The sequence below is a fragment of the Bubalus kerabau genome, chromosome 12, assembly GCF_029407905.1.
Source record: "Bubalus kerabau isolate K-KA32 ecotype Philippines breed swamp buffalo chromosome 12, PCC_UOA_SB_1v2, whole genome shotgun sequence".
Classification (NCBI taxonomy): Eukaryota; Metazoa; Chordata; class Mammalia; order Artiodactyla; family Bovidae; genus Bubalus; species Bubalus kerabau.
In genome coordinates this window covers 90,407,548-90,434,460 of record NC_073635.1, presented here as the reverse complement: position 1 = coordinate 90,434,460, position 26,913 = coordinate 90,407,548, and the positions used below count along the sequence as shown (strand labels likewise).

At 56.9% G+C, this 26,913-nt stretch overlaps 1 protein-coding gene across 2 annotated transcripts in view; it reads right to left on the bottom strand.

The window, feature by feature from the left end:
• Positions 1-3,391: 3,391 nt before the first annotated feature.
• The window catches only part of ATP11A (ATPase phospholipid transporting 11A), a 103,006-nt gene continuing 79,484 nt past the window's right edge, over positions 3,392-26,913 (bottom strand). Inside the window, exons 19-30 of one of the 2 annotated variants that reach the window (XM_055543050.1) lie at positions 26,075-26,326; positions 24,529-24,703; positions 23,601-23,703; positions 23,206-23,351; positions 22,622-22,681; positions 22,027-22,154; positions 19,388-19,523; positions 14,269-14,334; positions 13,557-13,660; positions 11,446-11,611; positions 7,382-7,485; positions 3,392-6,641 (exon numbers count right to left, since the gene is read on the bottom strand). In XM_055543050.1, coding sequence (XP_055399025.1) covers positions 7,393-7,485; positions 11,446-11,611; positions 13,557-13,660; positions 14,269-14,334; positions 19,388-19,523; positions 22,027-22,154; positions 22,622-22,681; positions 23,206-23,351; positions 23,601-23,703; positions 24,529-24,703; positions 26,075-26,326 — 1,429 coding nt within the window. In that variant the 3' untranslated portion in view covers positions 3,392-6,641; positions 7,382-7,392. Of the gene's footprint in view, positions 6,642-7,381; positions 7,486-8,717; positions 9,707-11,445; positions 11,612-13,556; positions 13,661-14,268; positions 14,335-19,387; positions 19,524-22,026; positions 22,155-22,621; positions 22,682-23,205; positions 23,352-23,600; positions 23,704-24,528; positions 24,704-26,074; positions 26,327-26,913 lie in introns of those variants that run through there. The other variant, XM_055543051.1, reaches the window with a different exon arrangement.

Sequence of the window (26,913 nt, the reverse complement as noted above, 5' to 3'; positions counted from 1 at the left end):
AAGGTGACTGACAGCCTTGTGGAAAGCAAACGCTGAGACAGGCAGAGTGGGTGCCACCTGAGGATGGAGGCAGAGAGGTGTCTCCAGGAGCCCCGAGGCTGGGAGGCTCGAAGCCCAAGGGAGCCAGGTGGACCTCCGCCTGCGGCACCCATTTCTGCGGCCCCGGGACAGAGCGAGCAACGGCAGGGGGCGGTTTTACCTGCAGGCCGGAAGCAGTGCCTGCTCCCTGGCCGTCCTTTCGCTCCGTCCTGTCCATGGGGAGCAACCACCTCTTCCCTGTCCTAAGACAACCCGCAGGGGCCACGGTCATGGCTCGTTTGCAAGTTTTCGCAGAGACAGAATGAAGGGACAAAGCCCATGATTAAATAGTTAATCTCACTAGGGGATGGTGAGTAGGAAAATATGGGCGATCCCTGTAAGCTAATGACCGCTTGATAAAGCTCCACCTCAAACCCCCGGCAGAAGCATGAGGCCCGAAACAATAAAGCCACGGTGCTGAGCCCGCTCCTGCCCGGCGAGCTCACTGAGTTAATGGTCCCTGGGCCATGCTCTCTGCACTCCTGCAAAACAGTGATTTGTGGCCCTAGCTTGACCCTGGAGGGACAAGAAAACTCCCTTCGCGGCCTGGAGGAGGAGCTGATGGCAGCGTGACATCTACTCGGGAGACAAGGGGCTCGTCCCTCCTCCCCACTCCTCCTCTGATTACAAAACTGTAGCCCACTAAGTGCTCAGAGCCTGGCACTTCTCGCCCGCCCACTTGTAAGCCTCACGAACATCCTGTTCTAGTAAATCGCGTGTTGACCACGTGGCCCTCACTGAATTCTCCTTCGCGCTGGGACCTAAAGGACCCTGGTGCCGGAGCTCTCCGCAGCCCCCCTGAAATGGCGCCGGGCCATTCCAGCTTGCCGTGTTCAGTGTCGACGGTCTGCGTTTTAGCCTCTCGTCCCGAGCAAACTGTTTAGGTTTGTGCAAAAGTAATCGCTGTTTCACGTTGTTGACATTTGCTGTTTGATATTGGAATACATTCTTAATAAATGTGACTATGTGATACATCATTTTAATATGTATTTCTTGATTTGTGTTTTTTGCTATCACCTTATCACTTACTGTTTATTTTATAGTTATTTTAGACTATGGAAATAATGTTGGACAAAAAAGCAAATTCCAGTGATTTTCTTGAGTTCAAAATTGGTTGTAAAGCAGTGGAGACAACGCGCATTCGGCCCAGGAGCTGCTAACGAACGTTCAGTGCGGTGGTGGGTCAAGGAGTTCTGCAAAGGACGTGAGCGCCTTGATGATGAGGAGCATAGTGGCCATCGGAAGTTGACAGGGACAGCTGAGTGAGAGCCATCTTTGAAGCTGATCCTCCTACAACTACATGAGAAGTTGCCCAAACTCAACACCCACCATTCTGCGGCCGTTCGGCCTCTGAAGCAGATTGGAAAGGTGAAAAAGCTCAAAGAGGGGTGCCTCATGAACTCAAAAAGAATCACTGTTTTAAAGCGTCATCTTCTCTTAGTCTACATAACAATGAACTATTTCTCAATCGTATTGTGACGTGCAAAGAAGAGTGAATTTTATACAACAACCGGGACAACCAGCTCAGTGGGTGGACTTAGAAGAAGCTCCAAAGCACTTTCCACAGCCAAACTTGTGCCGGAAAAAGTCATGGTCACTGCTTGGTGGGCGGCTGCTGGGCTGACCCAGTACAGCTTTCTGAATGCCAGCTGCACCGTGACCTCTGAAAAGCAAGCTCAGCGAATCGAGAGGATGCACCGAAAACCGCGTCTGCGGCTGCACTGGTCAGCAGAAAGTGTCAGCAGAGGCCACAGATGTGAGGAAGGGGCGTGGCCCTCGCAGGGCAAGCTGTGGGCCTCAAGGGCGGCAGCCTCTAAGATGGGCTTAGGCCTGACACTGCCCACTAACTGTGAGGCTTGGTCTTCGTACCTGATTAAAGACGGGTTTCACTGGGCCCCTGTCAGGCTTGATTAGGGCGCATACCTGTTTCTGGATGATGAGTTAGACATTTGCCGTGTGACTAAATGCTCCTGAATTATTCCGACTGCATGCGATGAACTTAGCAATAGCAATAGCAATGCGATGAACATGTACTAAGGTGAGCGTCTTCCCTGGCAGGTTAATATGATGATGCAATCTTAGGGGTGTCCTCTTAGTGTGAGAAAGGAACTGATAAATTGTGTTATTTGTAAGATTTTTCCCTGAAAGAGGAAGCTTAATAATTGCAGATATTGATCACACTGGGACACAGCCCAGTGGAAAGAAGGACTGTGTTCACTCCCACACTGGTAGGAGCTGGCTGTTCACACCCGCACAGCCTCAGGCCAGGGTGCCCTCACTCACCTGAAAGGCAAGCGTGCTTCTCCCGGCTCCCAGGGTCAGTGTGGTCACAGGTCCCTGTCACCCGAGGCAGGTGTGGACGCTGTACCCCGGCGGACAGCAGCCCCGGGACCCAACTCACTTGCAGCATCTGTATCCTGTAGACTGGTGTGCTGGCCGCTGTGTGGTGACAGCCAAGGCCGCCCACTGGGGGTGAGTTACTTGCCTTTCCTTTGCAGTTTGGGGGCCGGGAAAAAGCCCCCGATTTAGAATTGTGCCCCGTAAAGTCAGAGGCCTTCCGAGGGACCCGTCAGCCTTGAAGGGGCCGCCTTGCCCCGGCCCAGCAAGGCCCTTTCTCAGGGTCCACCCTGATCCCCCAACTGAGTCAGAATCCCAGGAATGAGACTTTGTGAGGATCTGTGGAGTGTTTGGGGGTCAGTTTTCAGAGACGGGACGTGCAGGGGTGGCAGTGGCCAGCAGAGGAGGTGGGCAGGGCTGGGGGGGCAGAGCCGCTGGGCCCCGTGCTGGTGGGCCTCTTGGGGCCTGCAGGAACCCCCTGGGGCAGCACGGGCCCTTCTCTCCTAACTGCCCAGGAGCCCTGGGGCGTGGGGGCCAGGGTTTGGACAAGAGGAAGAGTGGAGGAGCCCCCAGGGGCCGGGGTCTGGCGGACAGTCGGGGAGCAGCGGGAAGGACAGGGCGCAGCTCCGGGCCCTCCGCCCTGGTGGTGCAGTTGTGGGCCTGGGGCCACCCCATCCCACACGATCCTGAGAGGCTGCTCCCACGGCTTCATCCCAAACAGAAACACTTGCTGGGAGACTGTTTGCCCAGCAGCTGGTCTTGGGAGAAACTTAATGCCAACTTCTGTCATCTTTTTAATCTATGAAGGGACTAAACCAGAACCTTTTCTTCTTTATTGCAAGCAGATTCAGGTCTCCTGCCTAGACGTTCTGCAGAAAAGTCCAATCATAATGAATATTTGAAGATAAATACTTTATCTACAGAAATAAAAGTTAAAAACAGTAGCATACAAAATAAATTTTACAGAAATTTAAGATTTGGTTTAATTCACCATTTAATTTTTCAAAGCAGATTAATAAATTATCAATTAAACATTACTGTTCAGAGGTTGATTTATTATCTTAAACACACCTACTATATTCAATAATTTAAAAATAAATTCCAGTATTTATGATGACAATACCTATAGATACCATTCGTGTTAAATATATTTTTGAAGATTTTCTTTATCACATTACATAATGAATGAACATTTTAAACAGCAATGCAGATGCACATAATTTTAAGTCAGAGACAATATATGCATATTAAAATTCTGTATATTTTGATAAGGTAAAAAATAAAGCTATATAAACTGATCTTTAGATTTTTTCTGCAAAAGTAGAATCACACTTTAATAATACTCCGACACATCTTCATTAAAGCTTTGTTTATGGACATCAAAACGATTCTCACCCCCATTCACCTACCCTCTAACTAAAAAAAAAACAAAACAGAATGAACGCATTTGCCAGCTGACATTTTCCCTGTTTTTTAGAAATGGGAAACTTCCAAAAGAAAGTGCATACCAAGCTGTTACACTGAGTTGTTAAATAAATACCATTAATTTCAAGATAAGCAGAAGTGGTTGCATTAGGTTCTTCATAATCAGTGCAAAACAGGTGAACTTAGTGGTTTTAAAGAAAAAGGCCGGAAACTCCCCTTAGGTTGCCCTGAACTTGTGGTTGATGCCCGTAAATTTAAGAATAGTTACACTGTGTGCGAGGCGTTGCTATAGTTCAAGCTGCAAAGTCTCACAGGGTGAACTAGGCATCTGCGGCCTGTCACTGCGGAAGCTCCGCCCCCAGCGAGCCTCGCGGCCGTGCCCCTGGGGGTCGTTTGGTCTGTGTCTGCCCGTGGAGTCAAGGGCACAGGAATGGGCTGACTGGGGTTCTAACAGGAGTGGCCGAGAGCGCGTCTCTTCTCCCAGCCAGGACGTGGCTGCAGCTGGGAGGGTCCGGCCCTGGTCCCGAGGGCGGGTCCCCTCCAGTGGGGACGCTAGCTATGGGGGATGGCGTGCGGGTCAGGAACCAGACATCCGGACCGATGGGGGAGATGTTAATACGTGGTTATTGTGCAGCTGTGAGTAAGATTTTCAAAACTAAGGAAGATACTTAAATTACTTGCTTTAAGGTCAGTTTAAGGCAAGTAAGCACTGCCCACCGCCAGGTGGCAGTGTCATTGTCTTGTCTGAAATGTCCCTTCCCTGGTTCTCGTCCTTCCCTGGCTTCTGGACTCATGCCCCTGGTCCATCTCACATTGTCAGGCGCAGTCACTTACGAACTTCCCAAACAATTTTAAGAAGACATATTGGGGCGTGTAACGGTCAGTAGCTGTCCTAAGGAGACTTGAATTATACGAGGTAAGTGATAACCGTCTGGATACAGGCAGAAAGAGGACAGCGAACCGTCAAGAAGCTTCTATTTTAAGGCTGAAGGATAGAAACTAAAAACTAAAGAAAAAGCAGATGAAATTGCAATGAACGGTGAAGAAAGAGCAGAGCAAATGATCAGACTCTAAATATGCCTTGTAACTACTCGCTACTGCCAGAAACACCAAAAACAAAACAGGCGCAGAGAATAAAGTCAAATCTGAAAATTCACATTCATCAGATATTGAGACATTCAGCCAAAACGTTCATCAGAATTTAAATGTAAAGTGGCCAAAATGTCTTCAACTTAAAAAATAAAAGCTTTAAAAACATACTTTAAAAATTAGATATGGTACGTTAACAAATAAACGAATAAAAGAGATATAAACAGCTATGAAAATACTTCAGTGCAAAGGCAATTTTAAGATCTCTAAAAAAATACATTACAAAGAATTTGTTAACTAAAACATACAGAGAATCTGTCCCCCACAGGTATGACATTTACACCCATTTTAGGTTCTTAAAAACGGCTGTAAAACGCACACACGGCTGTTTGCAGGGTCTGGTGCGGGCCTCACGCAGGACGCGGCGTGAGTGACGGCGAGGGGGCGGGCCCTCGGGCGGACGCCCACCCAGCCTCAGGCCCCTCGGCGTCACCCCACTCTTTGGTATGCTTGCCCTTCACCTGCTTTCTCCGCACCACCTGTGTACCCTGTTCTGCGGTCAACTCCTCCCCTCGTTCAAATAAGTATCTCACAGGTAAGCATTACAGCAGCGAACCACGCGGCCTGAGCGACTCGGGAGCAGACCCAGGTGGGCGCAGCACCGGCCGGCGTCCGCAGGGCATCCAGAGGGGGCAACGTTCAGCTTCCGTGTGACCCTCCCCTAAAACGCCGTCAGTTGTACCTTCTGAAGTTTGAACCTCAAACTGAAATGTTTTCCTTACGGACCATTAAGGCTACGTCGAATGGGTTATTTCTAGAAACGGAGATTCCGTTACAGGAGAGAGACAGGGTTTACCGCCCGGCTGCCTGCGGGCGGCACGTGGGCAGCGGTATTGCTCTTAGGTCTCCCGGGCCGCCTCGGCGACCCTGGGCCAGGTGCGGATCTGGGGGCCAACGCGCCCGAGGGGCCGCTCCCCGTGGGGGTCTGAGCACCGCAGCAGAGGCCGGCCCCGGGCACCCAGGCCCCCACACGTCCCCGCAAACCCTGAAACACCCTTCCCACAACAGCAAACCGCGCCTGCGCCCTCGGCGCGGGAAGGGGTACCTCTCAGAACCTGTGCTTTACAGGCCAGGCCCCCCCCAGAGGCAGCGGGGTACGGGGAGGGGCTCCCCGAGCACGCGGGCAGCACCTCCCCCGGAGGGGCGGAGTCGGGCCAGATGCGACCCGCGGTCAGCGTCACCACGCGCAGGTCTGGACGGCAGCCGTGGACTGGGCGGGGGGCCGGTCCGAAAGCAGAGGTGTCGGGCTCGGGAGGATGGAGCAGACCGGACCCCAGCCCGCGAGGCTCGGCCATGCTCCCCGGAGGCCCTGGTAGGGCAGCTGTGCCTGGAGCGGACCGAGACCCTTGAGCAGAGGTCCTCCCGTCGCCACGCGTTCGGGGAGGGTAGCAGGCTCGTGCATGTCCTTCTCGGTCGCCACTCAAGGACGCCTGTCCCATCTTCCTCCTCCTCCGGCCGCAAGAGCAGCACACGCCACGCAGCCCTTCGGGGCTGGACCCTTGCGTGTGGCCTCCTCTGGGGCCGCGGGTGGTGGGAGACTGAGCAGGAGGGGCCCCGCGTTCCCTGCCTTCCAGGGCGCTGCCCGGGGTTGGAGACTACAGAGTAGCAAGTGGGTGACTCCCCAGAGGCAGTCCTGACACGAAGCGCGAGGTCTGCGGAAACAGAAAGGATAGAGTCAGTCCCGGGACCCTGCGCGGACCCCGTCCAGACCCACCAGCGCAGCCGCAGCCCTCGCTGCCCCGACCGGGGCACCCCCGAGCGTAGCTGGGCCAGACACCGGGCGGCGTGTGGACCATCCGTCCCCTCCTTGCGTCCACTGTCCCGCAGAAAGGTGTGTAAACACGAGGCCCCTCCCCAGGCCCCAGGCTGAGTGCGGCTCCTCCCGCAGTGCATCTCGCTGGACCGCTCCGACGGAGGCCCCGACGGTCGGAAGCCCAGGTGGTCAGACTGGACGTGCAGGGAGGGGGCAAGCCTGCCGGGAGATGCCCGCTCTGGATGCTGAAGGCGCAGCTGGATGCCTGCCCCGGCCTGGCTCAGAGCCCTTTGTTTATTCTGAAAGGCGATCTTTCCTGGAGGACCTTTCAGGTGGAGCCATGCCCACCACCGCGGATGAGAATGAAGGCTGAGTTCTGGACGCCGAAGGACGCTGTGGGCCTGTGCGCCGCACAGATGAATGTGCACGCACGCTCACACGCGTGTCTGGGTGTGCACCGCAGGCAGCCCCAGGCGGCCGGCCTCTCCAGTGGGCCACTTACCGGGGACCGACCCCACGTGTGGGCAAATCTTTGTCACCGTGAACCTAACAGAAACGGCACAGCACGGCAAAGCTCTGGAGGAAACCCACGCGGTCCGCAAGAGCACAGCACACGGGCTGCCCGCGGGCGGCCGTTACCTATCCTCCGGCTACTCGCGCCTCGGCCGGGGCTCGGGGTCCGTCAGCAGCGGCCGGTCGGGGCTCGGCGCGGCGTCGGCCGGGGCTGGGCGGCTCGGGCTCCTCTGCAAGGCGAGGACAGACACTGAGCCCGCGCCGCACGCCCGGCTCTGCGGAAAGGCCGAGGGAGATGCGTGCGCGAGGCCCCGCTCTCGGTGCAACAGCGGCCGATGGTCGGGGCGCGGGACCCGGGGCTGACGGCCCTGCCGCTCACACCGACCTTCCGGAGACTGCGCTGCTCCTGAGGGCGCGCAGGCCCGAGCGAGGGGCTCTGCACCGGCCGCTCTCTGTCTGCCTGTCCGTCTGTTCCTGCCTGTCCCTGCGTCCCCGTGTGTTCGCCTGCCTGTCCGCCTGCCTTCCTGACGCTCTGTCTGCACCTGCCTGCCCATGTCCCTGTCTGTCCCTGTGTCCCTGTCTGTCCGTCTGCCTGTTCCTCTGTCCCTGTCTACCCGCCTGCCTTCCTGTCTGTCCCTCTGTCCCTCTGTGCCTGCCCGGCCCCGTCCCTTGGCCCCGTCTCCAGTCAAACAAAAGAATCCTGGCCTGAAGCTAGAATCCGGAGGTTGGGGTGTGGCAGGGCTGCAGGCCAGCGGGGTTGGGCGTTTCTAGTACGAACACTGAGGCTTTCCAATCAAGTGGTGTGAATTTCTCAGTGTCTCGGAAGAAGGGAACTGCAGGAGCTGGAGAAGCACAGGGTTGGAGGTGCAGATGCCCCCCGACTAGGCGCAACGGGCAGCGGGCGAGAGGTGAAGCAGACTAGCGCTCAGGTGGTTGCTCTTTGCGGGAGTGCATGCCCATGGGTGTGCAAAGAATAAATGCACATATGTATACAGATGCCACACGTGTGTACATACACACACATGTTCATATGTGGCAGGAGTGGAAACACTCAAAGCTGTGCGTGCCCACGGGTATGGACAGAATAAATGCACATGTGTATACAGATGCCACACGTGTGTACATACACGCACATGTTTATATGTGGCCTCTGTGGTTTTCACTTGAATAGGACAGATGAAAAGAAAAAGCCACCCATCTCAAATGCAGCATGTTCCATGGAAGCACTAGCCAAGGGTTCATTCCTCCGAAGTTTTGCCGAAATTGGCTGGTTTTGCAGCAACACCGCATGGACCCTGTGTGCGCCGGGCACTGGCTGCAGGCACCGTGAGGCGCTGCCTGCTTTGCGGTCACAGCCGTGGCCACGGACACCCAGAGCTCAGAGCCCTTCACCAAGCAGCAGAGTCCGGCTTCTGCAAAGGCTCAGAAGCAAACCAGCTCTCAGTAAACCCCATCAATCGTCAGAGTATTTATTTTTAGCCCAGAGTTGGCATGATTTAACTGGTTTCACAAGCACCTCCTGTGACTTATTAAAATGTTCCTAATAATTTCATCCTAAATGTCTTCAAGTGTGTAAACAGTGAGATAAAATTATGTAGTTTATTCTAACAAATTCTGATGCCCCAGGTTAGAAAAATTTTGATTGCCAATAATTACTTGAACTTAAAAGATGAACAACTGTTAACATTTTCCTATTAAGCAAGCTGCCTGGTAAAGCAGTAACACCAAGCACGGGCCTTCAACGTGTGCCATTGTGGGGACACAAGAGGGGCATCGAGACACAGAGGACGGAGAACAGGTAAGCGCGTCCTTGAAGCCTTGGCTCCAGGCGAGAAGCCTCCCACCCTGGGCGGCGGCCACAGAAAACGGTGCGGCTGCTCCATGCTCCTGAGAGCGAGCCACAGACGCTGTTTAAGGCACAGGTGGAGTCTTTTTCCAAAAACAATCATACATTTTTAAAAAGATAAGACAGACTTTGGTGAGACAGTTGACCCCAAACACGCCTGTCCCGGCTTGTCCACAGTCTAGGGGCCCGGCCGAGGCTGCCTCTCCCGGGCCGTGGTCCCGCCAGTCCCACGGGCTCCACACGAGGGACAGGGAGGAGCTGCCTCGGGCCCCAGGGCGAGGCCGGCGCTGACCCAGGAGCTGCCCCTGCCGCGCGGGGGCTAGGACTGGCCTCACAGCTGCCACCAGGCCAGAGGGGCGCTGAGGCTCCCCAGGGAGGCCCCGCGCAGCCGTGTGGGTGGAGATAGCCCTGCGCCCGCGGCACCGGGGGCCTGTGTGCGTGGCTCCCGAGCTTAATCGTCAGCCCTCCATGGTCCTCCGATCAAGTCCCAAACATGCAGAAAGACAGAAAAGCGTCACCTTGTTCCGTTAGAAAGTCAGACTGCTGGAAGTCTGAGAAAGCATAAAGACGGTGGGCTGCTCGACAGAAAGGCACTGGTTCCTAGTCTGCCGGTCCCAGAGGTCAGAGGTCAGAGGTCAGGAGGCCATGCACATCGTTTGCAAACAAGATTTGGGCAAAGAGGCCGGAAGATGAAAGGAACCAGGAAGGGAAGAGACAAGAAAAGGCAGTGAGTCGGGGGTTGCACCCGGAGCCCCTGCGGCCCGTGGAAACCTCCCGTGCGCTCCTGCCCCGCCCTGGGATGGCCTGAGATCACCGAGCAGCTCTCGTGAAGCTGCCGGTCAGGCAGGCTCTAAGCCCTCTGCGCCCCCTGGCTGGGCACCGCGGGCAGCATCTGAGATCAGCCCCAGGGGTCCGAGAGCTCGCCCGCCTGACTGGTCACCTCCGGGGGCGGTCACTGCAGTGACGGAGGCTCCACCCCACAGCCAGCCACAGCGCAGCGCTTGACGACTAAGAGCAGGGGGCCCTGCGTTCCCCAGAGGGACACGGGGGGCGGGGGGGAACGGACGCCCTCGTCTGTGGTCACCCGCCCTCCTGTCACTCACACCTGCACGCCCCGCCCTCCTGTCACTCACACCTGCTCGCCCCGCCCTCCTGTCACTCACCTGCACGCCCACCCCCTTCACCCGCACAGGTATCCTGCAGGATGGCCTGCTGCGGCCTCTGCCTCTCAGAGCATCCCTCCTCCTCCCCAAGGGCGCACGGCCACGGCCACGGAAGGACGGGGTGGGGGTGGGGGAAGAGGTGTGGGAGAAGGGGGAGGGGGTGTGGGGTCACAGGGGCGAGGAGGTGAGGGTTCACGGGGGAGGGGTGCGGGATCATGGGTAGAGGGGGTGTGGGGTCACAGGGGTGTGGCATCATGGGGGGGGTGTACAGGATCACAGGGGTGAGGGTGTGTGGGGTCACAGGTGAGGGGTTACGGGGGTGAGGGGATGCGGGGTCATGGGGGTGAGGGGTCACAGGGGCAGGGGTGTGGGGTCACAGGGGGAGGAGTGTGCACAGGGGTAGGGGTGCGGGGTCACAGGGGTGAGTAGGTGTGGGATCATGGGGTGAGTTACAGGGGTGAGGGGGTGCAGGATCACAGGGGTGAGGGGTGCAGGGTCACAGGGGTAAAGAGGTGGGGGACATCCGCTCCTTGAGAGCTCTCTAGAAACTCCAGGTCACGTCTGTTTGGACGCTGGCCTGGGCATCCTTAGGTCTCACCCATCTCCTGAATCCAGAGTTCTGCTTGTTGGCGTCCCCTTGGGAGCACGGAAAACAACAACCCTACCTACTCATGACCAGAATTTCCCAAAATGAATGCTAAAGTGTGACCCACATTTCCATCCCTAAAAATAAAGCAATTTTACCTTCAAAATAAGGATTAATCAAAAAAACTTGTTTAGGTTCACACAAAATAATTTGCCTTTTGTACTGGCTTAATCTTTTTCTCTTAATCTTTTCCTTATTTCAGGGCCTACCTTTCCAAGTCTAACCACTGAACATGTAGTTCAGGTGTAAAATCACATGTCACCGTCAGCAACACTGGACGGACCACCTTTCCTGCTGCCTCCCCGGGGCCCGCCCCACGGTGCACCCCCTGGCTGCAGGCCCCCAGCGGGCACCTGGCGTCGCCATTGGACAGATCACCTTTCCTGCTGCCTCCCCGGGGCCCGCCCCACGGTGCACCCCCTGGCTGCAGGCCCCCAGCGGGCACCTGGAGTCACCATTGGACAGATCACCTTTCCCGCTGCCTCCCTGGGGCCCCCCACGGTGCCCCCAGCTGCACCCCCCGCCCCAAGGGTACCTGCACTCTCTCGGTGGCACTGGGCCACAGCTGCCTGCACAGCACCTTCTTGAGGACGTCAGGCAGCAGGCTGACGGTGACCAGCAGGACGATGGCCAGCCAGGCAGGGCCGCTGGACAACATCTGTATGAACACGTAGTACATCCTTTGATAACTGAGGAAGGGCCTGCAGTGTCCAGGGAAAGAAAACCACAGCACGATGGCCGATGAGGAGCTGGCGGAGACCCCCGAGTCCCGCACGAAGGGCCATCTGCCTTGGCGGGATCCACATCCATCTCTGATGGTCACGGTCCACCCGCTGCACTCGCCACCGGCTCACCAGGGGGGCCTCTCCCCATAGCGCTGCGTGACTTTGCCCTGAAGGCTGGGTAGCGAGCATGAGAGGAGGGGGAGTTCTATGAGGTCATTCCAAGGAGGGAACAAGCCCCAGAAGTTCAGCTTCAGAACAGCAGGGAAGACGTTTAAACATGAAACAGGGGGTTTTGCTCAATACCTATTAATACAGAGAAGATAGTGTTCTCATTAGCAGAATGGCTAAACACAAGCTTATGCCAAAATAATTTTTTAAAATTTCTATAAAAATACAGAGAATGACATGACTTCCCTGCCAGGCGGGCTAGGAATGCCTTTGGAGACGGGCAGTGAAGGGAAGGTAATAGTCCTGTCTTTCTCTGTGTGACCCCACAGACTGCAACCCGCCAGGCTCCTCTGTCCATGGGATTCTCCAGGCAAGGATACTGGAGCGGGTTGCCATTCCCTTCTCCAGGGGATCTTCCCCACCCAGGAATCAAACCTGGGTCTCCTGAATTGCAGGCAGATTCTTCACCATCTGAGCCACCTGGGATGCCTTAGAAATGGGCGGTGGCTGCACTAAATTCGAGTCTCACGGCTTCATGCTCCTAAGTGTCCAGCCCAGGAGCAGGCGGGGGGTTTTGGGGGAGACTTTCTCTTACACAGCCGCTTGGAAAGCTCACTAGAGCCGCAGGGATCTCAGGCCAGAAGTCGGGTGGCGGGAAATCCACCAAGGGCAGGTCTGGTTTTCCCGATGTGTAATGCACGGAATGGCCACTAGAGGTCAGCAGTGGAGCGGGCCACGGGGTGGACGTCCACACAGCAGCCTCCACACCGGGACCGGATGGACCAGGGGCCTCTCCCCAGGGTCGGGGGCTGCCTGCCCTCACCCTCAATCCCTGCGCAGTAGCGGGGAGGCCAGGTGGACGGGACACTGCTTCCGGCCTCACGTCTGGGCAGGCCTGGGCCTGGCTCACTGCCCCCAGCCGCAGCCCTGCTCAGGACGTGCTGCGCCCGAGGAGGGGGGGTCACAGGAGCCCCTGCACTTGCGTGACAGGCGGGAACAAGCGCCTGCGGGCCAGGTGGACATGCCCGCCTGTGACGTGACGTGACCCGGGGCAAGGGCCAAGGAGCACGGCGGGCCCCCGGGTTCTGAGGGGCGAATAGGAGCTCACCAGGCCGGCCACTTAGACGGGACACCCTGGGCAGAACAGAGTGCGTGCAGAGGCGCACTTGAGACAAACGCAGCCGCCGCCCGCCCGTCAGGACCGATGGCTGGGTCAGTCTCTGTCCACCCCCAGGTGGACGTTCAACCGGCAGCACGGTGACCTTCTGAAAAGTGCAACTGGGCTCCGTGGCTCCTCTGTTTAAAACCTTCCATAGTGTCCTAATGGTCTCCGGAGGAGCCTTCCTTCCGGGCCTGCCTTGGGGCACTTGCCTGCGGGGCTTCCTTCTTTAGGAATGACCCTGCCTCAGCCCAGGGCCAGCGGCCCAGAACACTCACAGGATGAGGTCAGCGCTTTTCTCCCAAGTTTCTGTTTAAATAACAGCTTTTCTGGGGAAGCTGTCCCCGACCTTTGGTCAGTCCCTTCCTGGAGGGTTTGGCCTGTTTGTCCCCCATCATGCTCATGATGCAGCGTGTCTCCCCTAAGGGAGGGAGGGAGATCACTCCGCCTCGTCCCCGTGGGCCCCAGGCCCTGGTGTGAAGCCCCTCCTGCACACAGTGGGCACGCAACCTGCACCCACACGCGGGACGAGGTGGGACTGAGCCTTCAGGCCTCGGTGATACGACGGTGACTGAGAAACCATCAAATCCGTACCAGAGGACTCCTCCCCAGAGGAGGGAAAAGACGATGTAGAACAGCAGCGAACCCCAGATGACAAAGTGGCTGACCCAGGTCCAGTAGTGGGTGTCCAGCGCCAGCTGAAGAGAGACCAGGAGGTTAGCCGTGGCGCCATCGGGCCTGTCGGCGGGAGCCTGGGAGAAGGAAGCCGGGGGGGCGGGACAGGAAGCAGACACAAACCCCTAACTTCAGCCAGAGCGTCTACAGGGGCCTGTGTGGGAGAAACACAGCCCAGATTCCCACCCTGCCGGAAAGTGCCCGGACCCCGGGGTTGGGGCGCCCCCTGCAGGAGATGCTACTGCCCAGGACACGGCTCTGGGACATCCTGTCTCACTCTCCGACCCAGGTTGGTAGGATTTGGGACCTTCATGACGATACTCCACGAAGAGCCTGACTTGACTTTAAAAACGAGCTCAGTTTTCCACAATACACTTGTTTCAGTTAAAGTGCCCTTTGACTACACTGGGGGCGGGGCTGCCTGCCGTGTGAAAGCAGTCCAATTCCAGTCCTTTCACACAGAAAAGGCTGTGGAATCTCCCTCCTCCCCTGCTGTGTAATTCTGAGCTCGCCCCTCAGGGCCGAGGCCACGTTAGTGGCGGGGAGATGACCCCGGCAGGCCGGGGTCAGGGTCAGGGCCAGGGCCACTGGGCGGCCAGTGCACGGAAGCACGTGTGTGCAGGGCAGGTACCTTCAGGGTGACTGTGAACACCATCACAGTGAACACCAGGGTCCCGAACGTCCAGTTTCCAAACACCTGCGGAGAGAAAGTCCAGTCACCTCTTATTAATACAGACTGCCTCTTCCACACTCAACACAAGCTTCCGAGCATCCCACCCACCCACCGCCTGTTCGTCCAACCCCAGAGACACGGGGACCTCCTGGTGTCACCGTGATGGGGGGTGGGCTGCACCTAGGCCCCCGGCTCCAGCAGCATCTGTGGCCGCCCAGTTCTTCCTGCAGGCCGCCCGAGTCTCCCCCTCGGCGCCCCATGCGCCAGACGGGACGGCCCGGGAGCTGGAGTCTTGGTGTGCACAGCACCCACCCTGCCCCTCCAGCCCACGCTTTAAGCAGACAAGACCTTCAGCCCATCGTCCCACCCGACCCGCTCTGCGTGGCCGAAGTGAGCCTTAGTGGAGTGAGTCTGACCTCTTTCCAACTCAAAACCCTGAGGGTTCCGACAACAAACCACGGGTGGCATCTTCCTGGGGCGGCATCATGGGGGGGGGGTTGAAAGGGAATGGGGAGACAGGACGGAGCTGCACAGAGGCCAGGGCAGGTCCATGGCCAGAGCCGCGGACACACAGCGCGGCCAGAGGCGCGGCCCCGGCCACACAGCGCAGCCCGGGAGAGGCGCGGCCCCGGCCACACAGCGCAGCCCCGGAGAGGCGCGGCCCCGGCCACACAGCGTGGCCGGAGAGGCGCAGCCCTGGCCAGCAGGAAGGAGACAGGCAGCACGCTTCTTGCCCAGAGACGCAGACACAAGCAGAAGGAAACCCCGGGCAGATAAGAGGCTTTATCCTGCGGACAAACCAGCCTCTTGGACACGCTGCTTCTCGAGAGCTGGCAGGCCCAGTTCTGATTTGTCAGGTCTGCGAGCTGCGCCTCTCAGAAGAGCTCCTGCTCTCCTTTCAGAAGACACACAGCTGTACACCACAAAGCGCGAGAAGCTGGAACTGCGGTCCGTTCTCGGCCAAGGAAACGTCCCTGCAGGTGCTCACTTCAGGTGAGTGTGTGGGTGTGCAGTTAGTGAGGCAGAATCTGCTTATAGAATATTCTAGAAGAAAAACCGAAGCATTAGGACTTCTGTAGGAAACGGACCTAAGGACCCTCACCGCTTGATTCTTCACTTCATCATAGTGATCAAAACTGGGCTCAGTGGCTCTCACCAGAGGGGTGTCTGTCCGGAGCTGGGGACACCTGCCATGCCTGGGGACCTGGTGGACTGGGGGGCACTGGCCTCCCCCAGGCAGGGGCGGGGGTCTGGATGGCCCCCACAGTGACGTGCCGGGGCCGGGAACCTCCCAAAGCAGCGCTCTGCCTTCAAGGCTTACAGCTTGGGCAGGAAGTGAGGTCGGGCGGGCCGCGCTGGGCGCGCCCAGCAGGTGTGGGAGGACGAGTCGCCCGTGTCCTCTCCCCGGAAGCTGCCGTTTTCAGCCGAAAGCAGAGAGTGACGGTGCAGGAGGCGGCAGCTCTGAACCCCCCGGGACCCTCAGCTGCGCGGCAGGAGCCCTGGGTCCGGGCCTCTGCCTCCTTATGCCCCAGGCCCCCGTGTCTGTCACCCCTGCTGGGTGGGAACCCCGAGATCCCATAAAATATCAGAGAACTGCGCGTGTGGGCCTAAGGACAACGCGGGGGGTGGCCGTCCCCGCTCATGGGGACGCGGCCACGTAATGCTCCAGGAGCTCCCCCAAGCTCCCTCAGCTACGGGACAGCTCGGGCCGAGACACTGAAACCATCTGTCCTCATCTCTACGCTCTCTAGTGGGGGCTTCACTGGGCTCCAACCCCCTCTGTCAAAGGCTCGTCCAGAGGAGACTTTTTCCAAGTGAGGTCAGTTCCCCAGTCCCCAGTGAAGCCCTACGTCCGGTCTGATTTCCTAAAGGAATATTGTGTCCCCGTGGGGTGGTCACATGGGGTGACACTCTCATCCACAGGGCGTCCCCCGTCCCTGCGGGGGCTCCAGGACCGTCGGGGCCGTGTGGGAGGGCGAGGAGGTGCAGCTCCGGCCCCGCCGCCCCACACCCAGGTCCTGGTTTAATCCCTCCTCTTCACACTCTTTTTCCTCTGAGACTTGAGTACTCTACAGGAAATTTTTCCTGCTCACAGACGCTCTAAGGCCCAGACTGATTCAGTTTTTATGTATAAGATGATTCCACAACAACACGTCCTGTGTTTCCTGAAGGTTGCAGTTGCAGGACCGTCTATCATGCTCGCTCCACGTGCCACCTCGGACCCTTGTGGAGCCTCGGGTGGCCCTGTGCTCAGCCTGCCAGGCAGGGGTCCTAGGCCGGCTCTCGGGAACTTCCTGGCTTCTATTACTACGCACCCTAAACTTTCAACCATCCACCCGGTAATGCCCCACTGCTCAACTACAGTAAAATCACTGTCTTCTATTCTCATCTGCAAAATAGCATGGCTCTTGTCTGTGAGGAAGATACTCCAAACTTGAATTTCTCTGTTTCAAAGGTCATCACCGATTCTATCGTCCTTTCGACAGATCCACGAACATTCCTGAGTCGAATGGGGTCTCAGCGGTCGCCTCCTGACCGTCGCAGGGCGAGGCGGCGGCACCATCCCACCAGCGGTCGCCTCCTGACGGTCGCAGGGCAAGGCGCCGAGGTCGCAGCGAGATGCGGCCTCCGTGGAAGGGCAGCTGCCGTCACGGGGCACCGGCCGCCCGAGGCTGCGCCGGACTCACAGCTCTGTTTGCAGCTTAGTTTGAATGACACAGACCAGCTGGTAACATGTTCTCAGTTCTGTGAGAGATCCAACCCTCCCACCCGCAGGACGCACAGGAATCATCTAAGAATCAGCAGTCTGGAACAAGAAGCCGCCTCTGGGTCCAGAGTCCAACCACAGACAACGTGCGCACTCAGCCCGGGCCTCCACTCTCCTGGCCTCTGCACTCCTGGGGACAAAGGTCCGCCCTGGGCCCCGCGGGCCTTGTGCCACTTAGCACTGGTCTCGCTCTCATGCCTCTGAGTCTTTAGGTTGCTCACGGTCCCCTGAGCACGAGGGACCCAAGGCCCAGCGGTGGACAAAGGCCCACGTCCAGCACCTCCCTTTGCAGGACTGTCCTGCCGGCTGCTTGCTGACATCACTGGGTGTCTCAGGAGCGTCTCCCATGACAAGAGGTGCGTGACTCGTGTGGGTTCTGTCCCCTGGGGCCTCAGAGCTCTGGGTCCCCACCGACTGGGGGCCTCTCTACCTCCGGCTCCCTTCCTGTCATCGTTCCAGGTTCTAACCAACACTTCTGTCCAAGATCAACCGAGGAAAGGCACTCAGCCGCAGGCCGAGGGGAAAGGTGCTTGAGAATCTCAGGAAAGACCCTCTGGACGCTGGAGTGGCTCAGCGCACCCTCGGGAGCGAGGGGCACAGAGACAGGGACCAGCAGGAGCCCTGGCTCACAGGAAGGACTTCAAAACCATCCGGGCCAGTACCTCTGACCACAGAGCAGCTGGACGACACGTGGCCCCCGCCCAGGTCTGTGCTCGAGGCTGCCCAGCGACCCGCGTCCATGGCCAGGGTGTGCGTCCTGCCCACACACACACCCGCCGTCTGTGGGCTTGCAAGGCGGGGCTGACCACGTCATCTGCGGACATGAGAGCCGCGCTGTTCGGCAGCCTCATGGACTAAACACGCACCCGGGCTTGCTCTAAACCCCCGCCATCGCCCCGCGTGTGCCTGAGCATCTGCCTGCTCGACTTTAACTCCAGGAAACCGTCCAGCGGGAGGGGCGGCTGCAGGGGGCGAGGGTGACGCCCGGAACCGGGACCTTGGTGCTCAGGACACGGAGCCTGAGCTCTGCAAGATGCACACGGGTGAGTGCTCAGTGCCGGCTCCAGGGAGAGCTCCGTGAAGATGCAAAGAACCAGAAACAGCGCGAGCCAGCCCCACCATCGCTGGCAGCACCCGAGAACCACTCAGCTAAAAGCAGGAGGATGAAGGCTCTAAAACTGGGAAGATTTCAGAAAAGTGCAGTAAAGCTCTGAAAAACCCTCAATTCTGTAAATGCTGGTTTAAGTTACAATGAGAGACAACAGTCCTTTTCAGCCACGAGAAAAAAGGAACAGAGAAATCGACGGGCAAACAAGTTGCCCAGGACACACAGCAAGACTCAGAACTTCAGGCCAAACACACAGAGGGAGAGATGGGCAGAGAGAGGCGCCCCGTCAAGCAGGACGAGCAGGGGACCCCTGCTCAAAGCCCCCTTCTGTTTTGTCGACCCCGGGACACTGGACTGGAAGCAGGATGCCTGGGGCCGCAGCCTCCCGACTCTCCAGGCAGCAAGGGGTCGGCCATGTTCAGAGCATCCCCCCCACCCCCATCCCGCCCCGGCCGCACCCGCCTGTGTGTCTTCCTACTTATTTAGGGCAAGGGAAGACCACACAGATCCAGAAAACATCACTGACACGGCGGGCGATCTGGCACGGAAATCCAGGGAGACGTGACCCAGGTGGACACACACGGTCTCCGGGCCGACCCTGCTCCCACAGACGTGGGGGACGGGCTAAAGGCATCTCTACTGACAAAGCACACAGATGGGGTCACGCTGGAAAATATTTTCGAGAAATATTTTATTCGGAATGCACTCCAGAAACATAGAAGACACACCCACAGATGTCTTACCATGTGTGTGTTGCTGGTCATTATCTGAGAGTGGGAAGGAAGCCGCGGCAGAAAAAAAAGCGAGACACAAATAAAACAACCCCCAGAGATTATGCAAACACCCAGAGAGCTGTGTGTCTATCAGAAACTACACCGTAAACTGCCCATCGCTAAGGAAACAGAACTTAAGCTACGGACGTGAGCAAACGCTAAAGTGGGTTAAATACCAAATTATTTCCCAAATTAAATAAGCCACGTCCTGATGACTGAGTTGGACCCCTAGATAAATACCTGATGGTGAAATACAAGCTATAAAGGCTGGACCCCGCCCACCCCGAGAGGGTGTCCCTGCAGTCGGCAGAGTCCCGCCATTGGGTCCGCCCCATCTGCAGCGGACACCCAGACGCCGACCCGTGGGCCATCCCGCGCTTCACCCCCAGACCCTGCAGCCCCGTCGCCACGGCCCAGCCCCTCACGCACCTGCCCGTTGCTGGTCACAGTTGTATTTTCAAACATGAAGTAAGCACCGAAGAAGAACACCAGCGCATCGAACAAGCCCAAGAGCGTCCAGTAGATGAATGCGCGCCAGCGGAGAAGCGCGTTCTTGGCGATGTCCCTGAGGGAGGAAGAGGTGGAGACGTGTGAGGCGTCCACAAGGATGCGCCCACCTGGCGCCTCGCCGCGTCCCAGGGCCCCTGACCCACTGAGGGCCTCGGAACGGCAGAGCCAGGGGCCGGGGGGCGGCAGGAGAATGAGGCCCAACACTACTCTGCAGAGCTCCAGCATGGGGCCTGGGGCAGCCTGGCCACGCACACAGGCCTCCCAGTCCCCACTCGTCTGTCCTGCTCTCGGCAGACCCCCAACTCCACCCGCCCGCTGACCGGCACCGCTGTGAGCCCACTGGACCCCCCATCCCCGCCCATCTGTCCTGCTCTCGGCAGAACCCTGTCCCCACCCACCCACTGATCGGCACATGCCGTGAGCCCACGGAGCCAAGGGGAGCAGGTGGGCCTGAGGTCTGCACACCCCCAGGCCACACATCACACTCTGCGGCTGCTGGACACACTTGCCTGCCACTGCTCTCAAGACCACACCTGGCCCCGGGACAGCCTGGGGCAGCTCACAGCACGCAGCTCTCCTGGCTGAAACCACTGAGGTCGGAGCACTGAGCGCGGAGCGACCGTGCGGGGTGATGGGAACGTCCCAGCTGACACGGGGGAGCGGCCAGCATGAGCACGGAGTGACCGTGCGGGGTGATGGGAATGTCCCAGCTGACACGGGGGAGCGGCCAGCATGAGCACGGAGCGACCGTGCGGGGTGATGGGAACGTCCCAGCTGACACAGGGGAGCAGCCAGCATAAGCACGGAGTGACCGTGCGGGGTGACGGGAACATCCCAGCTGACACGGGGGAGCGGCCAGCATGAGCACGGAGCGACCATGCAGGGTGCTGGGAACGTCCCAGCTGACACGGGGGAGCGGCCAGCATGAGCACGGAGCGACCGTACGGGGTGACGGGAATGTCCCAGCTGACACGGGGGAGCGGCCAGCAGACACTCGCTTGAGGGCCCTGGCAGCAGAGGCAAACTGCTTTTTAGACGTAGCGCTGTGCTGCCCAGGGGCCTTCCTGGACAATTCCTGCTTGAAGCTGTGCTACCCAGGGGCCTTTCTGGACAATTCCTGCTTGAAGCTGTGCTACCCAGGGGCCTTTCTGGACAATTCCTGCTTGAAGCTGTGCTACCCAGGGGCCTTTCTGGACAATTCCTATTTGAACGTTTTATTCCTCAAAGTGGACTGGGAGGCTACCACGGGCAGAAAGAGGCTGGGGTCCACACTCCTGCTTCCGGAAGTTAGGACGCAGGGCGTGAGGCACCCTGGCACCCACCAGTGACGAAGCACAGCAGGACTCCCTGCACCTGTCAGCTCAGCTCGGGAGGAGGAGCTGCAGGACTCCCCCCAGGAGTGCGTCTGAAACGGGCTGTGTTCCCCTATTCCCTAGATTTCCTCCCATATGGCCAGATCCATGGGACGATCCAGGCTTGCTCTTCTGTCGCCTGCAGGGATGACCTAGGACAGCAACACTCCCAGATCTCATTTAATGGCTGACCTCTCTGGCGAAGGCCACGGGGCTGGCAAGGGGTGTGGCTGGAGGAGCACGCACGTGAAAAGCTTGCACAGAATTAAGTGCGCACACACATGGGCACACACGTGCACAGGAACAGGCCCAGTGATACCGGGGCAACGCCAGTGCGAGGGGTGGGGTGGGGTGTCGGGACCCAAGCCGCAACCTTGTCCTGTGCTTCCGCAGGTGGCCAGTCAGATGTCCCCACGGGGGGCTCCAGACAAAACCTCCAGGGAGCCTCTCTACTCTTTCTTACAGCCATGTGTTGAGTCGCTCAGTCACGTCCAACTCTGTGCGACGCCCTGACTGCAGCCCATCAGGCTCCTCTGTCCGTGGGATTCTCCAGGCCAGAACACTGAGTGGGTTGCCATGCCCTCCTCCAGGCGATCTTCCCGACTCAGGGATGGAACCCTGGTCTCCTGCTTTGCAGGCAGATTCTTTGCCAACGGAGCCACCTGGGAAGCCCTTACAAGCACACGTGCACCTAACATGTTCTGGAGATAACACGTCTAATGTAAAAAGCTGCAACAGCAGGGCACACTGATGTGGCCGGAGATGTGGGGTGCAGTTCTAAAACAACAGAAGAATCTTTTCCTTGTTATAAGAAATACTTCTCAGCAGAAAAGAGCACCCTGGATCAGCTCTGTTAACTTCCTTTCTCCCTGGGTGGAACCCACGTGACTCTGCCCGGATGCACCGGGGTCACGGGGGAGACACTGTCACCCCAAGCTCTCACAAGGCTCACAGGGAAAGACAAACTGGCTGAATGTGTACATTTCCAGTGTAGCGTGAACCCTCTCTGTCTGACTTCAGAGAACATTCACTTAAGCCACACTGCTTCCCATGTGAAGTGAAGAACCTTCTGGGGAGGCGCGTGTGTCAGCTAACTTGATGGTCTGGGGTTTTGTTTTTTTGTTTCTGGTCTTTAAGGACTTCAGCCTGGCATGATCTGCAGGCTGCCCCGTCCTTCTGGTGTCTACGGCGTGGAGCTCGCGGTACCTGTAGAGGGCAGGGTCCCTCTTGAGCATGTCCATGGCGACGTGCTGCTCCATCAGGCTGTAGAGCAGGATGGGGAGGGAGGTGAAGCTGATGTTGTAGAGCGTCAGGTAGGCAGTGTCGTACAGGGTCTGCGGGGCCGAGAAGCGCGTGAGACCAGCGCCCCGGCACCTTGACGAGGTTTTCGGGGAATTTGTTTAAATATGCACATGTATTTTTCCTCTGGAGAGGCCGACAAACTCGAGAATTCTCAAATGCACACAGAGCCACTCTTCTACAGAGACTGAGGGGCCAGGATGTTTTTCAAAGCATCGTGAGGTTGACTGGTCAGGATGAACGGCTGACCCCACTCAGTCCCCAGTGGCTGACCCCACTGCAAACTTGCGGCAACAAAAAGATGTATGCAAGCCTGCAATTTGATCTCCATCTTCAAGCTTCAGTTTTCTCTGGTCTGGCTGCTTCGGGTGAAAGCAGGTCAGTGGTGGGATGGGGGTCACCTGGCCTGCACGCCCCGCCGTCCACCCTCCACCCACCACAGCCACACTCAGGGACAGTGGGTGAGGCTCAGGGGAGCTCGACCTCAGGCCTGACGACTCACCTGCTGTGAAAACCCACAGAAGAACTGGTATAAAAACTGAGGGAAAATGAAGCAGACGTTCTGAAAGGCAAGCCACATGCCTGTTAGTTCAAGGGCGCAGCGTTAGGGGCGTCACCGGGTTCCCAAGAGGCTAGCCCATGACACGCTCTACCCCGGGCAAAGCGCCCCTCATCCTCCAAGACGGGCAATGACTCTAAAACTCCCCTTTCACTTCAGGGGCCCCCATGGTGCAGCCGGGACCAGGCCGGTCTCCCCGAGGTCAGAGCAAAGGGGAACTCCTAACAGAAAAATGAGGAGGCACCCTGGGTGTCAGTGGACAGCGAAGAATCAAACTGCACGACGAAGGAGGAACTTGTTCAAGGCCCCTCCTCGACCTGTGACAGTGTGGCTCTCGGTGGTGCTACGTTCAGTTCTGAGAGAAGAGGGCTGGGCGCCTCCTCCCAGGAATCCTCCCATGGAGCCCTTCCTTCTACTCGGGGACAAGTCACCCTTGTAGCCTCGGGGCATCACGGCCGGCCAGCCTTCCACCCAACCCATTACCTGCCCCGAGATGGTGAGAGGAGCAGAGAGGTAGGAGAGCCTACCTTATAAAAGAAGTATTGCACAAGCTCGGATATTCGAATATAGTAAAAATGCCCGTGAACCAGCAGCATCTTCTTTAAATGCTTAAACCTGGGTATCGCGTAGTCGCTGTTCCTTGCAGCCTGACGACCTTCCTTCCCAATGACGCCTGCAGGAAGGGAGCACATGCGCCACGTAAGCCCTCCTCTGCCCCTCACAGGGGAACGCGGGGACGGGCAAAGTAGGATTAGGCTGAGCTGTTCCTGTGGGCTTCCAGCCCTGAACGCTCTGCATCACAGGCGCACCCTAAACGTGTGTCTGAATCCTATGGTCCTGCCTGGTCTGTGTCCCCCCTGGTCCAGCTGAGGGACAAACCCCGGTCACTGCGAGAAGCAGGGGGCAGAGCCCAGGGGCTTACCGATGCCCACGTGGGCCTCCAGGATCATGCTGACATCATTCGCTCCGTCGCCGATCGCCAAGGTGATCGGGTGCTCCTTTGAAAGCTTGATTAACTTAACAATCTGGAAAAGAAGTGAATGCAGACTTTCTCACTCTGTTTTATTTTTGCAAAGGTCATCCACTAACCAGGAAGAAATGACAAAGACGTCAAAGTTAGTCAAGGAAGATGAAACAATTAAGTGTTTAAACTGAATTATTTATTATATTCAGTACATTTTATCCATACAGGATAAAGTCTTTTTCATGTCAAAAGTGAAACATACTTAAGCAGAAGCAGCTAAGAAATGAACGCAGGGGGATGAGAGGAGCAGGCTAAGCAGGAGGCTGAGGACAGAGACAAGAAACCCATGGAGCCATTTTCAGGGGCTGCCCCCCTCACGCAAATGTGGGGGAGGCAGATTTAAACTCAGGCGGGGCAGTGTGTGAATGATGCACTCCGTTAGAAGATGGCGCTATGCCAAGCTGCCTTGTACCAAGCATCTATTTTTTAAAATAAGCCGTTCTTTCAATTTTCAAATTTGTCATGTGTGCAAAACCAAATCTGATAGCTCAATGCAATGAATAATTTCCAAATTTTTAGTCTGTTTCTTTACAGTCTTTTTTTTTTTTCCGATTTATGTGCATAAGTATAATGTTCCATGATGCAAGACAGAAAGGATGAGGGGGAAACTATGGCTTGTCTTCTTGATTCAAGACTGAAACACTAATTGGCATAAAAGTTTGACAAGTCACTTAACCCAAAAGGTAACATGTGAAGACAAAACAGCACCCTTTGTTCCATTCTGGACGTCACTACACAAGGTTGATGCAGCGCGCAAGCACGCCTGGGCCTCCTGCAGCCCCGCCCCCAGCACACCTGGCCTCCTGCAGCCCCGCCCCCAGCACACCTGGGCCTTCTGCAGCGGGGCCATGCGGCAGCAAAGCACAGCGCTGCAGTTTCGGCAGATGTCCAGGAACAATTCGCGGTAGTTACTGGAGCTCCCGTCCTCCCGAGGCTTCATGATCAAGGACAGCGCGGCTCCGTCGATGATTAAACCGTAGTCCTGCATGTCGGCTGAGAGTCTGTCAGGTCACAGAAACCAGAGACATTTCTCAGTAACCAAGTCAAAGAGATTCGAGGAGACTAGCTACTCTGCTGCTGCTGCTAAGTCGCTTCAGTGTGTCTGACTCTGTGCGACCCTAGAGAAGGCAGCCCACCAGGCTCTGCCGTCCCTGGGATTCTCCAGGCAAGAACACTGGAGTGGGTTGCCATTTCCTTCTCCAGTGCACGGAAGTGAAAAGTAAAACTGAAGTCGCTCAGTCACGTCTGACTCTTAGCGACCCCCTGGACTGCAGCCCACCGGGCTCCTCTGTCCATGGGATTTTCCAGGCAAGAGTATTGGAGTGGGGTGCCATTGCCTTCTCCGAGCTACTCTAGGGGATACCTAGCAATGCTACAAATTCAGGAACAAGGATTAAGAAAGTGGATTTTCTTCTTTTGTCAATAATAAGACAGTCTAGACTCGTGGCTGCAAGACCTTTGACTACATTTTAAAATTGTGTGTGAAGTTAATGTTCTCATTTCACTAGGGCAAAGCAAACAACAGTTACCACTGTGGATTCCTGGGCAGGTCGAGTACAACAGCAGGAGAGCATCTATCCCGCCATCTGGAGAGGTCGGCCTTTTCTCCCGACCCCCAGACACCTCAGCCCCACAGTCCTGATGGCCACAGCTGGTAACTCCTTGCTACTCTGCCTGTCTTGGGAAGAACGTGGTCATGATACTTCTCTTTGCTGGGTTTCAAAATTACAAGAAACATATCTAAGCCCCAAAAAGAAATCTGCAGACCAGGTAAAGGGAAATAGCTTTGTACTATTTATGAATGAATAATTTTAAATTCGTATATGATTAGAGAGCCCCATTTGCTTTTCCTAAGTTAATGAAAATTTAAGTTCAAATGAAGTCTAATTTCAGATCGTGCATCTAAGACCAGCACAGACAACGTTGATAAAATGTGAATAAATTGCTGAACATTCTTGGAAAAAACAACTCTTGTGTATTGACTATTTTTTCTCACTTGACGAACAACCATGTGTCATTGTCCCCCCACACCTACTCTGGCAGAGGCCCCGAGGAATCCACAGTGCGGCCCCCAGGTGTCGCAGAAATAGGTGGGCATTGCCTCACGCACGAGAGTGTGTAAATCAATGAATCAAGCCTCTCTGTATCCTCTATCAGCAGTCTGCCAGTGAGCATGGGCGTGCGCGCACACACACCCTCTACACAAAAGACACATCACAGTTGCTACAAAGACAAGGCTCTGGTCAGGATCTCGACCGCAGGACACTGTCAGGGACCAGAGGACAGAACTGTGTCTGCACAAGGGAGTGCAGGCCACTGCCCTGCCCATGGAGGCCACCCCGCCTCTGCGAACGCCCTGGACACCTGCCTACCCTGAGAAGTTGTCCCGGGTGAGGCTGGCACTGGAGCGCAGCACCGTCTTGCTCAGCTCGAAGAGCACGTCGTGCAGGCTCTGCTCCTCCAGCCGCTTGGTGGTGACCTCGAGCAGCTGCGTGTTCCTGCGGAAGAGCTTGCAGGCGTAGCAGGTGGCGGCCGCTGTCTCCATCTTGTCGCCCGTGAGCACCCACACCTTGATGCCCGCCTTCTGCAGCGCCTCGATGGTGTCAGCCGCCTTCTCCTGCAGCCTGGGCGGGGGGCATGACACACCCTCATCAGCAAACCAAGCAAACCAAGCTGGAGAAGTCCAAGGACTTGGGGTGTGCTACCCTGTCTTGATTTTCACCCCCAAGTTAAAAAGCACCCTGGTGCTGACCTGTGATTTACTGTAAAGGACCTGGAGCTATTCCCAGGTGGCTCAGATGGTAAAGAATCTAACTGCAACACCCCAGGTCCAACCCCTGGGTCAGGAAGATCCCCTGGAGAAGGAAATGGCTGCCCACTCAGGTATTTTTGTCTGGAGAATCCCACAGACAGAGGAGCCTGGCAGGCTACAGTCCATGGGGTTGCAAAGAATTGGACATGACTGAGCGACTAACACTTTGACTTTCACTTTTCACATTAGCTTTTTACAACAAAACGCTTCTTGATACCATGGGATATCACATAATCCACGGGGACGAATATTAAGGAGGTAAATGGCATTTGCTGAGCACACGGCTTTCTGTCTGGCAGGACTTGCTGCTCAGAGAAGATATGGGGCAATTATAAGGAGACCCCTCACAAACACCAACCGGGAAGTCAGGACCAGGGAAAACAGGGCCTGGCAAAAAGG